The sequence below is a fragment of the Hyposmocoma kahamanoa genome, unplaced genomic scaffold (assembly GCF_003589595.1).
Source record: "Hyposmocoma kahamanoa isolate Upper Pololo Valley unplaced genomic scaffold, ASM358959v1 224, whole genome shotgun sequence".
NCBI lineage: Eukaryota > Metazoa > Arthropoda > Insecta > Lepidoptera > Cosmopterigidae > Hyposmocoma > Hyposmocoma kahamanoa.
This window is the reverse complement of record NW_020653743.1, coordinates 11,828,089-11,847,598: the sequence shown is the minus strand read 5'-3', so window position 1 is coordinate 11,847,598 and position 19,510 is coordinate 11,828,089. Positions and strand designations below refer to the sequence as shown.

The window sequence follows — 19,510 nt, the reverse complement described above, 5'->3', positions numbered from 1 at the left end:
TTGCGACTGTTTTGCCGCCAAAAAACGACTTTTGTGCGACTTGCACGATGTGTGTGCGATTGCGTACTCTATTCATTTTGATACTCGGCCATTCTCACAATTTGGTGTTCTCAGCCTAATTACTGTAGCCATTTTTTTTCTTGCTTATATACCCAATAACGTTGAAAGATATGAACAACTTTTAATCTAAGCTATTCAAATATCTAAATGGCATAAGAATAGGTAAACTAGTTTTTGAGTAATTAAGACACAAATATTTTATGGCAACGGTAATTAGAAATTGTTATTTTACATGGTTGCGGTAATTATAAAGATCATTTTGAACTAAATTAAAAATAACAACTAATAACATAATATATAAGTTTCATTTCGATTTTCTGTAATTAATTCCACCGAAACAAAATACTTTTTGCTATTTAAAAAAATATTATTTAATTAATTTTATTACTTTAAAAAACCTAACCTAAATTCCTTTTACAGGCCTTAATGGCACTTGTATCGGCAGAAATTGTAAACCAAATATAGTATAATATCTTCTTCGTCTCAGCATATTATTGTTCCGCTGTTGGATATATGCCTCTTAGTAGGATTTCCACTGTCCTCGGTTTACGGCGATTCTTTGCCAGGTCAGCCCTGCCATCTTTTTAAAGGATTTGTTCAAGTCAGAATGTCTCTTCCATTTTTTGTTTCTTCTCAGTGCGTATACAGTGCCAAGCGCTATACCTACTAAGCCACGGAGCGAACCAGCGGACCTCACGAATTTTTCTATGTGCTTGCGTCCTGTCTTTGTATTTGGTATTTCAACGACTTTTTAGTCGTAGCGCCATTTATGAGAAATCTATGAAAGATTTATCACCCAGTTAGTACCTTTACAGCTACCAGTCCTTGCGAGAGATGTCGCATCTCTAAAAAGCAATCTAAATCGCAAATCTAAAAAGCATACAATTCCCACAAAAAAATGGCTGTTAATGTCGCGGGTATCCATTCTGCGGTATGTCGTTTTAAATTGAGATCATCTGAAATTTTGATTAAGGCAAAAATTTTAGAGATGATATTAATTGCCACGGAAATTAGGCAGTGGACACTACAAATACTTTGAAGGTAAAATGGGGGATACATTGAAATAAAAATCTAAATATATAAGCAATTGTATATATTTAGTAACTCTTACCTACAATCAGTCTTTATAAATCTTTGACATGTATTACATATAAAGCCATTATAGGCACATCTCACAGCCGATCACGGTTCGAAGAACGAAGTAAAGTCAGTTGGTAAGTATAGCGTTTTAGCAAGAACTCGGGATGGCATACATGGTGTGTCCAAGGCACCCGCGACACAGTTTCCCTAGTGCGGGGCTATGTTGAGTGTGTGCGCTATTAAAAAAAAAGGCAAATGTGGTGGCCCATCACAACTAGCGGTGATGAACATCACTACGTGTGGACCAGCCCAGGCGACGGGACGCATGAGGTGCATGCAACCCACGGGGAAGAGGACCCGCTCCCAGTCGAAGAGATGCAGCGCCAGTGCGACACAGACCTATCATAGTCGTGTCCGTTATTTCTATAATTTAGGTACTCATAAATAAATGCTATAAAGTGGAGTCGGACTATTACTTCGTGCCGCATAATTTAGGGCTACCTTAGAGACACTATACAAAAAAATACATTGTTTATACAAATTTTGCATTCTGATTTCACATCACCATTTCCTTCATATTCACAAACTAACATCATTGATAAGAAATTTAAAATAAATAGAAAGTTTTGCATCTACTGAATAATCACTCTTTATAAGACACAGGTTTGAAAAAGTAAAGTTTCGAAATGCAACCACAAATTGTTCTGTAACATACACAATTCTCACTACCGACGGTATCGACGGTGTTTTGTAGAAATTTCGAAAAATTTTTCACGGTAGCATGTTTAAGTTTCAACGACTGTTTTAAAATATTTACGCCTGTTTTAAAATTCGATATTTGTTTTAATTAAGTTTTATGTTTTAAAATTGAATTTAAAACAGGAAGCAAATATTTCAAAACAGTCGTGAAAAACCAAAACAGCTCCCAGAATTTTTCTCATTGTGGGAGGCACGGGCCTTGCTAATGGCGTCGTCCGCCATAATTTTTATATTATTTTTACGAAACTACCGTACATAGTAATTTTTACTTGACATTGCGACTGTGAACTGGGAACCGGTACTATCTCGATTTTGACAACTTTATAGCATCTGGTTCATTAAATAAAAATACATGTGTAATAAGAAATATTTAAAAACTACGTATTTTTATTTAATAAACCAGATGCTATATAAATGACGCAAACAATTTTTTTCTTCGCCTATAAAGTTGTTAAAATTGAGATAGTACCGATTGCCAGTTCACAGTCGATTGGCGAAGTCATTGATTATTTCGATGGAGCCATAACATTGAAAAGTTTTTCGAAATGGCACTTTCGCCCTTATTATAAATACCGACGATTTTCAATTTCGAGCTCTCGCTAATTTCATTATGTAGATCAATTAACAGGAGTCGGTGTGAACAACACTCGTGTAGGTTTGCTTATGTTGGTGATTCTGTACATGGTGGCGGCAACGTCAGACGACTTGGTGTGATAGAGAAAGTCATCAAGTGTCCCTTGAACACATTAGTCAAAATAGTGGAAAAAAGACAGCTTGTATGTGTTTTTCACATTGCATTTACGTACATAGTACGCCACGCTCAATAGCCAATCCTCACTAAACTACGGACACTGCTTATTCCGACCCATTGTGTAGCGAATCTCAGCAGTCGCTAGAAATCTCTTTTGTATGTATACTCCTGGACAAATAATTCGAGCCACCACGCATTTTTAGTATTAAGTACCCTAAGCTTAAACAATGAATAATTATAACTAAATAATAAATTTAACTGCCTCCGTGGCCGAACGGTTACCATGCCGAACTGCCACGCAGAGGTCCCAGGTTCGATTCCCGGGTCGGGAGAAACATTTGTACGGCCTACATTTGTTTCTCGTGAATTTGGGTGTAATTTGTGGTTGTCTATGTGTGTGTCCATAGCACCCGCGACACAGGGTTTCCCTAGTGCGGGGCTATGTTGAGCGTGTGCGTTATTTATTTATTTAATGTTTGATTGATCAAAAACTATTATGGAATTTTGAAACTAGTATACTAAACGTCTTTTACATAAGTCCTTGTTGGGAATTTGGATTTGCAAAACCGGGAAAACTTTTTCTTCGATGATAACACTGTTTTTATATTCTAGCCCTTTACGACAAAATTGCGAGGTGGCTCGAATATGTGTCCAGGAGTATATTTTATAGACTTCGTAAGTTTGAGTTTTATATTTAAATTCAAAATTTGAATGTGGGTGTTTTTGGCGCCTTTTCTTTACCATTGTTTGTTTTTGGATTGATTGCTGAACGTGTTTTGTAATAAATTAATAAACTGTGAGTACATTTACTTTGGTCAACACTCACTCGTTGACAGCACCCACCCGAACCCATTCATACAGTCCGCTACATATTATTTATCCGAAGTTGTTATTATCATCTGGGAGCATCGATGCGAGTCTGTCTAACTCTTCGATATTTATTTAATGTGTGTACATCAAGTCTTTCTATTCTTACACTTGGATTCATTGTTCTCAATTGCACTAATTTATCTTCTTTTCTGACTGATGGAATTGTTTTCGAACCAATAAAATTACCTAGTTTATTTGTATTCTCTTGATCGATAACATTACTTGGTGTAATTGGTAATAATACCCGTTTTCCAGTGACAGTGTGGACGCTCACAGGTGTGTCGGAGTTATGACCTTGCTGTGATGATCCTGCTAATAGTAGACATGTCTCTTTTGGTATATATTTGTATGTTAGTGGTCCCATTGGCAGATTCATTGGCATCTGTTTTGTTCCATCAGGAACTGGTACATAATTCTCTCGTATTTCTTGGGGCTCTATTTCAAGTAAAATCTGATTTTCTTGAGCAGTAGATATTAGTTTAGATTCAAGTGTGAAGGTATACGGTGTATCGAGGAATTCGAATGGAGAGAGCGCAGGTCTCTTCTGGGGAGGTTCGTCTTCTTCGGATTCCGTCGCTCCTGTATCCGAGCACTCGTCCAAACTTAACTCCTGGTGTGAAAAATATATAATAAATTAATTCATAGGTACGTCAAAAGAATAAGGTACAGAATTGATCTGTGTTGCTTCACTCTGTCCAAAAACATGAGTTTTAGGCGTCGAGTACATAACTGTGTACTCGATGGTTTTAGATGTCCGATAAAATTTAACCTTAGGGCCATTCCAAAGTGACGGGTAGGATTTTGACTCCGTTTTTCTCGAACTTTAAGAAACTCCCTAGCCATTGGTTAATTGGACTTAAAATGAAAATATCATGAAGCCAGATATGCAACTCAACCGCGACTATTTATTAACATAAATTTATGACCTATGTTGAGTGTGTGCGTGCGTACCTTATTTGTACTAAAAAAATTTAATTTTCTAAGTGTGACGGGTGGGACACTCACGACACCCGCCTATTTGAGTTGATGACTTCATTGCAAAGATCAAGACAAACCATTAATATTTTGTTCAGGAAGTTTTTCATATGTGATAACTTGAATGTTAAAGTTCTATTTTATATATACACTTCATTCATAACTTTGATAAATTTTAAGGAAATTAATATGTTAAGTTGTGACGGGTGGGACACGATTTTGTGACGGGTGGAACACGATTTTGTGACGGGTGGAACGAGTTACAATTGAATACACAGAATTAATAAAATTACACTGTTTAATATAAGATCCATCGTTAGTAAGCAAATATTTTATATTTTTTCTCGTATTAAGACATTTAACACAAAAATAAAAACAGAATGAAAGAAATGTTAAAGTAATCCTATTATTTTTCCTGAAATACTATCTATGACGACATGAAACAAAGTCATGCATGTAAAATGCGTTAATAAATTTGAAAAATTCTGCCGCATCCTAGACATAAAACATGTGGAGACCGACTTTTCATGAATTTCCTGATACTAAAAATCAGCAGGAAAATGTGGAAAATAGGGAATTTTTTTTATATGTTAAAATGTCTTAATTATGACAAAAATTATAAAATATTTGCTTACATATAAACAGTGGATTTTTTAGAATTGTATGTACTCAAATGTAACTTGTCCCACCTGTCACAAAATGGTGTCCCAATCATCACAGTTTAACACATCAAATGTTTAAATCCAAAATTAAAGCAACTGTTACACCTAGTAAACATCGTAAAAATTCGAATCCATGAAAATACAAACATTTAGTTAAAGTAAAAAAGTTTAGAAGTGTGTTCCACCTATCTCTGTGACGGGTAGGACGCACTTCCAAATCTTAATATTTACATTCCTATTTACGTGCACAATGCCCAACCAAGCCAAAATAATGACCATTAGCATCATTGTAACTTTTACAGAAGTAAATGCAAAGATTGCATATTTATTGGTAAAAATAAAAGTTTATATGTTTCATTGTGACGGGTGGGATTTGAAATTATATAGTATATAATGAAACTTAAATAACTCTTCACCATATATACTTCCATGCAATCACTTATTACTGTTTTAAAATTCGTAAATTGTATTTTCTTCGACAGTAATAACTTATTACTGTCGAAGAAAACTTTAACTGCCTCCGTGGCCGAACGGTTACCATGCCGGACTGCCACGCAGAGGTCCCAGGTTCGATTCCCGGGCCGGGAGAAATATTTGTATGGCCTACATTTATTTCTCTCGTGAGTTTGGGTGTAATTTGTGGTTGTCTATGTGTGTGTCCATGGCACCCGCGACACAGGGTTTCCCTAGTGCGGGGCTATGTTGAGTGTGAGCGTTATTATTATTATTATTATTATTATTATTATTTAGAAAGACGCACCAATAACCGCGAAAATTGTGGCTAACATACTTCAACAAATGCTTCACCATAGACGATTGCTCTATGGCTGCGTTAATGAAGAGAATAGAATAATTGTACAATATCCGAAAAATCTCATTTATTTCTAATGATTTAATTTATTGGGCGTATTCTAGTCATATAATTAAAACCAAATTGTGTAATTTATTTTTTTGAGCCGCGGTGTCATTTTCGCAGGAATGACCCCTTACTAGAATATACATTAAAAAAACTATTCATTCACCAACTTTTATTTGCAATATTCTTTGGCTGAAATCAGACTGGTGAAACAATATCTGCAGATCTCCAAGAAAACTTTACCTGTAAAGTAGCTTCCGCGAGGTCAACGTCGCCCGAGAGAGGGTCGTGCTCTTCACTTCCGGACTCTGGTCCCTCCTCAAACTCTTCTTTCACCTCGTCTGTCAGCCTACATGGAATCAATTATAATTATACAGGATGATAAAAAAACACTGTCCATATGATTCAGTAAGACAATACATTGGTGAAATAAAAAAACCCAATTTTTTCGGTTTTAAAATATTAACACCCTTCCACTAACTCAACCCTTAACCCACTCCTTAATCCACCCCCTAACCCACCACCTAACCTACCCTATTGCTGTTCTCGCAATTAACAATTAATCAATTGTAAATTGCTGTTTCGCAATTGACAATTAATTAATCGTCAATCTTTAATTGACTGAACAATTAAATTTTGGCCAACACTGCCAGCAATTACCCTAACCTACCGCAAGTCGATTCCGAAATCTCCATTCCAGCGCCCACAGAGCTAACTGTTCGGCAACCGAAGTTAATAAACCGCGCGCTGACTTTCGCCCACGATGCTATAGCAACAGCGTCTATTAATCGTGGGATGTCAATATTATTTCACAATTTCTCGGAAAACTTCGAGACGTCATAACTTATTCATTTGTCAAGTATTTGAAAAAAAAAAATCGTACATGTATTTTTTATTTCTATTATACCAGTACCTATGCTCCTTTAAAATAGTCAGTGATTTTTTTTTACACCCCGTATAAGATGGAAAGATTTTCGCAACACAACATCAGTTCCTTGTTCTTAACATCGAAACAAGATTTTTGCAGCGAATTTTGTAAATAGGTAGTACATCGTTGGGCACAATTTTAAATAGGCTAAATAAAAATCAGCCAGTAGATCACTGTGGGAAACCAGACGTAAACGTAACTACGTGAAAACTTTTCTATCTTAAACAAACGTTTTCGGCGGATTCTCGAATCGAATACTAATTGGGGCGCGCGGGTTGAGGGTCGGTAATCGTTCTTAAGACGAAAGTTACCAGAAGTGGTTTAATAATTACCATATTTGGTATAAATAAGTTCATATTTTGGCAAGACAGGGTCGATAGCGAGAAACGCCATCTACATAAAAAAAATTGAACGCGATAACGGGCCGAGCAAGCTTGCGAGTAAGTACGTTTAGGGGGCGCTAGATGGAATTGACACGCTTTAAATTGATTTTTTTTTACTATTAATTTAAGTATTGAATATGGAAAGGAAATTGTTTTGATGTACAGAATAAGACCTCGAGTTTTGGCGTGGACTTTATTATATAGTATTCCGTATACAAGGAAACAGTGTTCAATATAGTCGGCATCAAATAACAAAAAAAAAGTAAATGTTAAACAATGTAGTAATGTTGCGTATATGTATAGCTAAGATTTGAGGTGCACTGCCATTGCGACTGTCACCCTGAGATATAAGTTAAATAGTCTTATGTGCCTGTAATTTCACCAGCACCCTTACCCTTCAAAACCGAAACGCAGTAATAGTCACATTACTGCTTGGCGGCAGAAATAAGTAAGGTGACAGTAGTTCCCTAGACAAACTTTTACACGAGGAGCTCTGCTACTAGGTACTGAAAAAAAATTAGATCGTCCAGATCATTATGACGTCCATTGTACAGCATTAGCGTTCAGGACTTCAGGTCCTATGGGATGAGCTGCCGTGAATTGAAGCCAATGTAGTCATACTCACCCGCCTGGGTGGTCGCGGAGCGAGACGACGGAGTCGGTCAGTAGCGTCTGGCGGATCCGGCGCAGCATCAGCTGCACTTCGCTCTGGAACCACACAAGCAGTTGAGTGATTCTGTCTCTAGTGAGGTGCGACCATGTACAAACGATGAACTCACGACGTCCTTGGTGCCAGGCGACCTGAGCACGTAGTGCATCCGGTGCGCTCCCTTCGCCTCGCACGCGCCGCACAGGTCGAAGTCGGGGCACTGGACGCACGAGTACCGGAACCCACTGCGGAGGATATGGCCGGGGTCAGCTGCGTCGTAAGGTAGCGTTTGACGGGGTGTTGCTACTTTGCAGTTGAAATCGCGTAATAATAAATAAGCAGTGCTTCTTACCCCTTTATAATGTTTTCACACAGGTTGCATTTCAACTCCTCCAGTACTTCCTCTGTTTCTTCTGCAAATTGAAAATTCATACTCGCGTAAATTGTCTCTTTGTATATATGTAACAATTTTATAAATATTAATCGACCCCTCCTACGTAAAGTATCGTATGTCGAAATTGCTGAATTGAATTGAATTTACTGAAAGAGTGACCATGTAATAGATCATCTAACCGATATCCAGGATTTTATAATACTCTTTGTGAGTAATGAGCTTTGCCAAATAAAACTGAGAAATGCTAAAGTCACGTGTTATGCTCATTTCACTGAATTCAGAACTTTAAAACGCTCCCCTGTAAACTTGGCAATTTCGACACACTTCATGGGTCGATTTTTATATGTAATAATTTTAACTGCTTCCGTGGCCGAACGGTTATCATGCCGGACTGTCACGCAGAGGTCCCGGGTTCGATTCCCGTGCCGGGAGAAATATTTGTATGGCCTACATTTATTTCTCTTGTGAGTTTGGGTGTAATTGGTGGTTTTCTATGTGTGTGTCCATCGTATTCTCGACACAGGGTTTCCCTAGTGCGGGTCTACAAGTGTGTTTGTTGTTATTATTATTACTATTGATTAGGGGTAAGGATTACTTTTCATAAATTTAAACTATTTTTTTCTTGCCATTAGTAGTAGAAAAATTTAGTTATGTATTTAATCTTTCACAATATGAAGGCAAAGGTTTTTAAAGGCAAAATTTATATTGACTGCATTATCAAATCAAATTAAATTTGGACTAATTTTGAAATTCAGAATGCCGAGGATCGCTATTGTGCATTTTAAAGACTGACTTAAGATTAAAGCTCTTGCTTTAAGATATTTCTGCTAGGCAACCTTATAGCGTCTAGAAATAAAACGTTATATCACCTGCAAATATATCCTGCGCAGCATGACTGTAATGTGGCTCCGAGTCGTACAGCAGCACGTCGTCGTCAATCAGCTGACTCGACAGCTCTGAACTCACAATCTCCTCTGCAATAAGAAAAATATTAAAAAGCTCAAAAACTTCCAACTTGCTATTTAAGGTTACCTTCGTGTGTAATTTTATAAACACTTCAGTACTAAAAACAAACAATAGTAGGATTATTATGTATTATGATTAGACGAAACGGGAATAGGCATTTGCTAGACATTTGTGTGCAAATGCTTAAGAGCTCTCATGCCAAAAAGTGTTGACGTTGGCGCCGTTCAAATTTGTGAAACAAACATATGCCTGAAGTTCGCGTGACATGCGACAGGAGATGTTGAATTTTGCGCATTAAAAGTACCAAATTCATTTTAAGTGGAATAACTCTAAAACTAAAGGGATTAAAAAAAAATTCGTTTCTGTTGTCGATCATGCATAAATATAATTAATTATCTAATTTTTGTCCTAATAGCCTGTAGCATTTCGAGGATAAATCGAAAAAATGTGAAAATTAGAGGTCATGTGATTTTTATCTATCGAGGAAACTTTATTGTTTTATGTTTCTGAGTAATGTCTATGCTTGAATATATCGTGTAGTTACTCATACAATATTTTATTTTTAACTTTAAAGTGGATATACCCCTCTAAAATCAAATCGAAGATTAGGAATTTTTCCTCTGCTCCCTCTTAAGCGTATTGTCGGCCACAACATCGCTTAATATAAGTAAGATAACCCAGCATTCGTCTATTTTAAAAATACTAACAATCTCACAGAACTATTAGACTTAGTAGCAGGACTATTAGATTTAGTGACTTAGTAGCAGTAGAGCTCCTTGTGAAAGAGTTCGTCCAGGAAAGTACTGCCACCTTACCTATTTCTGCTGCCAAGCAGTAATGTGACCATTACTGCGTTCCGATTTTGAAGGGTGCTGGTGAAATTACAGGCACATGGGATTTGTCAACTTATGTCTCAGGGTGACGGGCGCAGTGGCAGTACCCCTCCGATCTTTGCGATTTAAAGCTCTGAGCGGCACTGCAACTGTTATGGACAGGCGTGTAGCTTACGATCAGGCGCACGACTTTTACGTCCCGTTACTAGATACTATAAAAATAAAACTATATTACTAAGTATCATTATAAAGAACAACTTTTGTTCCATGACTTTTAACGATTTTACTTTCGTACAAATATAAAAGTACGCGAATAGTTCTCTCTTAATAGTGATAACTCAGTGCGTTAGCAAAAGAAAGCACCAACCACTAAAATTTTTTTTTTTATAAATGACATCATGCACGCGTTGTTCAAAACACACATCTAAAAAGTGTCAGATAGAACAACAATAACTTAAAAGTTTATTTATGGCAAATTTATTATGTAAAAAGTTATGGAATAAAATTTGTTGTTTATGATGTTAGTGATATAGTCTTGCGAGGTTTTTTTTAATTACTATTTTACAACCAATCCTGTGTATTGGACTTAGTAACAGGGTAATTATATATGAATTTGTGAAGTAATTGGTCAAAAACAATGTGATGCTTACCGTCACACGGAACGACAATACTCTTCTGCCATGAAAACGGACCCTCTTCATCAGCCTCAATTATATATTCAAAATTGGAATCCACTTGAGTCTCCTCTATCAATTGCAATTGATCATCGTTCTTCTCTAATAGAATCAATGGAGTTTCTTGGTGAGTTATCATGGCAGCTTTGGATAAAGCTGCCGCAGGCGTTGTTACAACGGGGCTAATGTCTGAAACAGCCACACTGATCTGGTCTCAAACCAGGGAATTCCCTGCACTACAGAGTACCAGAGCAAAGAAATTCACTCCTAGAAGCTACCTAGAACACTCAAATCATAACTGCATCTACAGAGCAGACCTTTGGACCACCGAGGTTGTCAAAAATAGAAACAATTGTGTCAGTCTTCGTCACTTAATTCTTTTAGATAGTGTTTTTTTTTTTAATAGGACAGTATGGGGAAATCCGAAACCATAGAAGATATATCCACTGCATCATACTATATATATATCACTCCAAGGTGATGGAGCGTGTAATTAACGCCCAGCTCCTTAGATACCTATAAGTTCATGACCTAATCAGCGACCGCCAATATGGCTTCCGCCATTGTCGCTCTACCTTTCAGTGTATCTCACTCACCAATGGGCTTCTGCCATTGAGAGTCAAGGTGAGCTGTCAGCCTTGACATGGCGAAGGCGTCTGACCGTGACTGGCACCGAAGTCTTCTTTCGAAGTTACCATCATAGCGGTTACCCGAGGGCCTATGCAAATGGGTTGAGAGCTTTCTGCCCAGCAGAAGCATAAGAGCCGTCGTCGACGGTAGTTGCTCTGACGGGTTGGACATTAACGCGGGTGTCCTACAAGGTTCTGTGCTGTCTCCAACGCTGTTTTTGCTGCACATCAGTGATATGCTATCTACTCACGGCATTCACTGTTACGCGGTTGACAGCAAGGTGGACATATATTACACTGGCCATGCTAAGTCCCCTTGGTCTTTCGTAGAGGTGAGCCGAAAACAACTTGTGTCACAAACAGAAAAAACCCTGGAGAGGGTTTCTGATTAGGGACGACTAAACTTAGTCCAATTTAACCCCATCAAGACACAAGTTTGCGCGTTCACCGCTAAAAAGCCTCCATTTGCTGCAGACCTTCAGTTCCAGAACAAGCCATTAAATATCTCGGAGAGCATCAGGATCCCTGGCGTCGATATCTCTTGTGACGTTCAGTTCCGTAGGCACTTAGATGGCAAAGTCAAGTTAGCGTCCAAAAAGCTTGGTGTGCTCAACAGGGCTAAGCGGTATTTCACTTCGGAGCAGACTGCTACTTTATAAGTCACAATTCCGCCCCACATGGAATACTGCTGTAATGTTTGGGCTGGAGCTCCTGGACGCCAGAATGAACTGCCTGTCGGGGTTGTCCCGCAGGAATACAGCATGGAGCCTTTCAAAAGGCAACGCGCTAGTGACGCCCCTAGTGTTGCAGGCGTTCGTAGGGGACGGTGACCGCTTTCCATCAGGCGGGCCGTATGCTTGTTTGCTGTCTACATAAAATTAAAAAAAAAAAATACAATGAGACTGATGAAAAATTTTTCTTATTCAATTTTACCAACTTCTGTTTCAATTTTTTTCTTCCGATACCATATAGTCATACTTATAAGAAACTGAGTCTATTAATTAGCATTAAACAAAAAAATATTTTATGAAATTTGACCGACTTGTGCTGTCCCGATTTTTTTCGTCCCATACAATGAAATGATCCTTTCATGAAATTGAGTCGACCAGCACTAAAAAAATGTTGATTAAATTTATACATTTTTATGGACAACTCACGCTTGACCAAAAAATTGACTATGCCAAAATTGTTATCACAAAAAAAGACTTACATTACAAAGAAAGACACAATGCTCAAGTCAGGATTTGAGTATGGTTTAAAGCACTCGAAATCATACTCAAGTCCCTGCCATTAGGGTCGTATTTCCAGTGCTTGTGTTTTAATTGCAATCAGGATCTGAGTATGATTTCAAGCACTGGAAATACGACTCTAATGGCAGGGACCAGAGTATGATTTCGAGTGCTTTAAACCATACTCAACTCCTGACTTGAGCATTATTTAAAGCACTAGAAATTATGCTCAAGTCCTTGCATTTAGGGTTGTATTTCCAGTGCTTGAAATCATACTCAGATCCTGACTTGAGCATTGAGTATAGTTCTGGATTACGACCCTTAATGATCTCTAAGACAGTTTCCTTGTATCTTCTGTAGTTTCGGATTTCCCCATCTGTCTCATTTAAATAAAACACTCTGTACAGGACCTTACCTGGCATTTGTAATCCTGATTCATCTTGACTACACGAGGTCAGTTTTATTGTTTTGTTGGGATTATGTACGTAATTGTGGTCATGATATAGGGTTTTCACATTCGAAGCTAACTCAACTGCAAAGGTAACATAAAAAGTAGGATCATAGAAATGAAAGTAAAATTGTTATTAAGCAATAATGTCTAATTTTTACTATATTTCATATATATTTATAGCAGTAGAGCTCCTTGTGAAAAAGTTCGTCTGGGGTAGTACTGCCCTTTACCTATTTTTGCCAGGCAGTATTGTCAGCATTACTGTGTTCCGGTTTTGAAGGGGGGTGCTGGTGAAATTACAGGCACATGGGATTTGTCAACTTGTGTCTCAGAGTGACGGGCGCAGTGGCAGTGCCCACCAGATCTTTGCGATTTAATGCTCTGAGTGGAACTATAACTGTTATGGACAGGCGTGTAGTTTACCATCAGGCACACAACTTGTTCGTCCCGTCACTTGTCTAAGTAAAAAGAGTATGGAACACTTTCTTTTTAAATTTATTTATTTTATTTGGGACAACAACAGCTTATTATTACTAGATTAAATTAAAATGATATAAAACAGGACAAAGCCAGCCAAAATGTAGTTATCCTCTAATTACATGCGAGAGCGAAATGAAAAAAAAAGATGATATAATTATAATAACAATAATACATATTAGATATACATACAAAACATATAGGTATACTTAAATATATATGTATAAATCACAGACCACATAGCACTGTGATTCCCCCATAGGCCATAAATCAAAAAAAATCATTGGCTTATCCCGGTTAGATCAACTCACTAAGTTAGTAACTAGTTAACAAGCTTCCAAAAACTATAAATATCAATGTAATTAGGTCACGTTATCATTCACTTTTGTGCATCGGAAGTGAGCGCATCGCGAGACTAATTATCACCACGTGTGAGTCATCGAAACTTAATCACTTTGTTTTTGAGTGTCACTATTCCAAATCAAGTGTTTACGTGTTGTGAAAGCATGGAGATCCAAGAGCATTATGTACTTTTATTATCAATTTTTTTTAATTTTTTTTATGCATACTTTTTTTTATATAATTTTTTTATTGAAGGCAGTTTTTTGGTGAAAATTTTTGGCATAACTTAATTTCCTTTAGACCTACAACTTTTGGCTGCGCTGAGCTGCACCTGAGGTATATGGTTTTTGAATAAGGAGTATGTCCTTATTAAGAGCTATAAGTTTCATTTGCATCTTGCTGCCTCTTCTTGGCTTAAAGGGGTGTCAAAGTATGCATGTCCATAGTATTGAATTTTTAATTTTTTTTAAGTTCAGCTTTCATATTGTTTTAGGTACATTTTTCAAATGTTCTGTATCGAGGATGACAATTTTTGATATTTGGCACTCTAAAGTGGGTAATCCAAATGAAAAAATGCAACACGTCCTGAGCACTTTGACCGAAACATCATCCCTTTCTGACGACATCGAAAATATTGATTTAGAGACTTTAAGCCTTAAAATTAAGAATATTTGTAAACGAATTTCCCACTACTGGGCAAAGTCGAATCGTACTAGATCTAAATTCTTAGAAAAATATTCAGATTGGCTGCATGTCGTTGAAAATATTGATGTACAGCGAACTGAGTTACGTGTATCTCAGAGCTTTGACGAAGTTAAACCATCAACTTCTTCATCGCATGGCCGTCCGAGAATTAACTTTGACGACACCAGTAAACGTACAAAAAGGAGAAGATTGGCTAGTTTGTCTAACCAAGACCCTTCTCTTGTACAGTCATTGCTCAATGCGTCCGATAGCTTGTCTTGTCCTGAAATCGATTCTAGCGAAGTTTTATCGCTCATTGTTGAAGCTCAGTTAACTCGACATCAATATATATTAGTAAAGAAATTTATAGACAATAAGTTTTCAAAAACCATTTTCCCATCTTACCAAAGTGTCGTGGAATCTAAAAAACACTGTTATCCTTCAGATATTACTGTTACAGAATCATCCGCCGAAGTCGAACTTCAAAGTTTATTAGATCATACTGCCAATCGGATTCTCAAGTCTCAAAAAGATGTTTTGGATAGTGTACCTAATGAGTCTCTAGATAAGACATCTTTGATAGGGAAATGGGGTTTCGATGGCAGTACAGGGCATTCAGAATATAAACAGTGTTTTTCTGACTCCACTCTTGAAGACAGTAGCCTGTTTGTTACTTCGTATGTGCCACTTCAGCTTGTTTTGACAACAGATAACAAAGAAAATTCAGTAGTTTTGTGGAAAAATCCTCGTCCTTCATCAACTCGATACTGTCGTCCTATACGCCTCCGATATTTGAAGGAATCGACTGCAGTGTCAGTTGAGGAAGAAGCTCATTTTAAAGATAAAATAAGGAACTTGCAGCCTACTGTTTTCAAGGAAGAAGATCGCGAATATCGCATTACTCATTGTTTGCAACTTACTATGGTAGATGGTAAAGTGTGTAATGCACTTAGTGGTGTTTCTTCATCAAAATGTTTTATTTGTAACGCCTTGCCCAGTGAAATGAACAAAATTGACGAATGTTTAAATAAGGAAGTCGATGAGAGTAAATATGAATTTGGTTTATCACCTCTTCACGCGTTAATACGTTTTTTTGAATATTTTGTTCATGTCGCGTACAAGTTAGATGTTAGGAAATGGCAAGCTAGGTCCGCTAATGACAAAATGCTTGTTGCTGCAAAAAAATCATATGTTCAGACTCAATTTAGAGAAAGATTAGGGCTTATAGTGGATAAGCCTAAAAGTGGCGGAAGCGGAACATCAAACGATATGGTAATACAGCCAGGCGGTTTTTCTCGAATTCAGAAATTTCCGCTGAAATTACTGGGATCAAGAAGGATCTCCTAGATCGTTGCTGGATCATCCTTCAATGTTTAAATTCGGGATATAATATTAATAAGACGAACTTCGAAGAGTTCGCTTTAGAGACGGCTCGGCAGTTAGTTGCCGAGTATCCGTGGTATAACATGCCTGCTTCCGTTCACAAAGTTCTAATTCATGGTGCTAATGTTATAGATTACGGTTTGTTGTCAATCGGAGAGTTGTCTGAAGAAGCAGCTGAAGCGACTAACAAATACATCAAGTCTTTTAGAAAAAATCATACGCGTAAAATGAGTCGCATTGTGACCAACACAGATTTAGTAAATAGGCTGCTTCTTCATTCAGATCCCTTCATAACAGGTCTACGAAAGTTACCTGTTAAAAAAAAAGGTGTACTGTCAAAAGCTGTATTAGACTTGTTATGTATTTAAAGTTAATATTGTTGAGATTTAATGTATTTTGGTATAATTTGTGTTTTGTTTGTATTTTGTAAAATGAACTTTTTTATGTATTTTTATTGTTTTAATTTATTCATTTGTGGTTATTGTTAATACAAATAATCATTATTTACACAGTTTTACCATTAAAAGTCGCAGTATAAAATGTTTTAGATACATCGTCTAAAAACAAAATTACTGCGAGACATTTTTACACCTAAATATTGTCAAATATTTTTTAAAATGTATAATTTTATTAATTTACGTTTACCTAATCATATTTTAACGTAATAAAATAAAAAAATAATAATAATTTCGGAGTTACGTATTTATGACCGCCTTAGTATGGAGCGTGAATCACCGTGCATAGTATAAATAAATATACTTACTGTGACTCTTGGCCCATTTTCTTTTCTGTGGCACCAACTCTACATTGGTCCATGGTGCCACAGCATAAGAATGGTCTCCCACTGGTCGGACTAAAATGTAAGAAAGAGAGTGTATAAATCATATCCTACTTGACAATGAAAAGGAAAAGTGTGGATTTGTGTGGAAGTGGAAAACATGAATTTGGAAAATATTACAGGAGAGCGATTTAAAGTAATCCATTTTTTGCATTTCAGTTCCTTTGTGCTTTAAGATACGCGTTTGAGAAAGTAAGGCGACGATATTACACATAGATTCCGAAATATTGAATACTTACAGACAGTAACAGGACGAGTGGGTCTTCTACTTGAAATTTCCTCTTCAGAAAATAATGTGGGCCATGACAGTGGCACTCTTGCATGATCATTCTTAATAAATTTCTCCTCAAAGTGAAGATGGCAAACCTGAAATGTACAACATTTTTGTAGGTATAGTACTTACATATCAAATTACAATTATTGAATATCTACTCCCGAACACATAATTCGAGCCACCTTGCATTTTTGCCATACAGGGCTAGAATACAAAAATAGTGTTATGATTAAAGAAAAAGTTATCCCCTGGTTTTGCAAATCCAAATTCCCAACAAGGACTTATGGTAAGACGTTTAGTATCTAGTTTGAAATTGCATAATAGTTTTTGATCAATCAAACATTGTTTAAGCTTAGGGCACTTAATACTGAAAATGCGTGGTGGCTCGAATTATGTGTCCGGAACTATTGGAATAATTCAATTTTGGATTGTGCATGTTTTTACCTGTAACCTGCATTTATTCGACACGAATCATCATCAAAACATCGCGCTCACCCCGCGCGGTCGAAGAGCGGAGTCAGCGTTGCCGCCGCGCAGCGACCGCGTGCGTTTAGCTGTCATGGCAAAATACGCTCTATTTGTTTAGCTTTTACGTTTTAATTTAAATGAGCGTTCCGGGCACGCGGGTTAGCCTAGCTTGAATTTGATCTACGCGGCGGCCGCGCGGTATTTTTGTTGAGACGAATTTAAATATTGTTGCACAATAAATAAAATTCAGATTTGCCATTAATGTTCATGAAGGCGTGGTAACCGCCGTGCGGCGGCCGCGCGAAAACTTTCTTCTCATGTAACTGGGCGCTAAGGCTTCAAGTTTTATGAGACAAGATTCTATAGGAACAAGCCTAGAAATCTGAGAACTTAATCTTTTTTCCATAAAGTCCCTGAGAATATATAGTGTACTTATATGGAGTCTTGCAAAAGGGCCCCAAGACTATTATCATGCAACAACTAGTACAAATGGGTAAGTACTTACTTGTCATACAGCATACAGTAGGTACATATATTGAATGCGTATTTTTAGACTTTATTATTTAGCTGGTGCCCGTAACTTCGTCTGCGTGGAATTAGATGATGAGATGCTTCAAGTAGCCAACTGCACTATACTAATCTTCATAGTTTTATTGGAGTTCTCCATTCAATTCATTTGTATTTCACCCTCTTTATGACTTGATTTTTGTGACAAAAGTATTTAGCCTACGGACATAGGACATTCTCCTAGATCCTACCTATCTATCTCTAAAGTTTTCAAAATTCATCAGAATAAAGTTACTTTCACATGTTTAATTAATATTAGTTTGGATTTGACATAAAAACAAATAAATTCAATGATAAATTAATTGCCTTGCTACTCCTCCGCAACAACACTTCGCTTTATCGTTTATTTTATTATACTAATATATTGCATCACATAATTATTGTGAACTTTAGTAAATGAATTTATTTATTGTGGTGTTGTAGACATAAAGCCTTGGTTGGTGATAATTCATGTCCAAGTTCCAAGGACCATACTATTGTCTATAGTTCAGGTTGCCCAGTATAGGTTGTTTGATAAAATGCTATCTCGCATGTGTAAAAGTCCCCAACCCGCACCGGGCCTGAGTTTTCTTTAGTGCAGTCCCGTGCCCAGCAGTGGGACGTGCTATCGGTTGATGCTGATGATGATGTACGAAAATACTGTTGTGCATTATATCTGTTTACATTTTAATTTCCTGTAAACAGTTTGTGCTACAGAGTTGAGCACATAATTATGTATTTACATAACTTTAAACTCATTACAAAAATATTTGCTACAGGCGGGCATGCAGGTAATAAATCGTTAAACCACGGAGATAGCTTTTACAGTGTAAAATAACTCACATAGGCATGCCTATGAATGCGGTTCCGGTGCGTAAGCGTAGATGTTAATCTTGAGCTGTGAGACTTTAGAAGGTCTATCCATACTCGTTCCAGTTCAACGCTGCGAGGCCACCGGCACAAGTGTGATGTCAATGATGTGGACGAACAACCGTCCACGAGACAACTATGAACACGAGTCATGTCTCTGAAAACACAAAAGGAAACATATAAAATACCTACACTGACGAATGTGAATTTATTAATTTATATGTAATATTTAGTTTATTTAATTGGCAATTCAGTGTTATATATTGTGAAATATAATTTATTTTTAATCTGTATAATTCGTTGAAAAATGTGTTGCCCGTGCGATTTCTAAATAAATAAATGTCAAATCGCACGGGCAACACATTTTTCAGATTACAATAGAACTCTCTAACTTAAAAGCTGCTCAGCAAAGAGGATCTAACCACTACGTTGAAGAGTCGGCACTCCAAACAAATTTTTTGAAGGATAGTCCTCTTTTT

General features: G+C 37.1%; 1 protein-coding gene across 1 annotated transcript; it reads right to left on the bottom strand.

Annotated features, from left to right (window-relative positions):
- Positions 1-3,221: 3,221 nt before the first annotated feature.
- Positions 3,222-19,121, bottom strand: LOC113228145. The gene is made up of 11 exons (XM_026461334.1): positions 19,005-19,121; positions 17,113-17,239; positions 16,799-16,888; positions 13,114-13,230; positions 10,817-11,029; positions 9,237-9,341; positions 8,326-8,386; positions 8,104-8,218; positions 7,950-8,032; positions 6,257-6,362; positions 3,222-4,130 (listed from the first exon to the last, which is right to left on the bottom strand). The coding sequence occupies exons 4-11, from the start codon at positions 13,118-13,120 to the stop codon at positions 3,546-3,548; spliced, it is 1,275 nt and encodes a 424-aa protein (XP_026317119.1). The 5' UTR covers positions 13,121-13,230; positions 16,799-16,888; positions 17,113-17,239; positions 19,005-19,121; the 3' UTR covers positions 3,222-3,545.
- Positions 19,122-19,510: the final 389 nt, after the last annotated feature.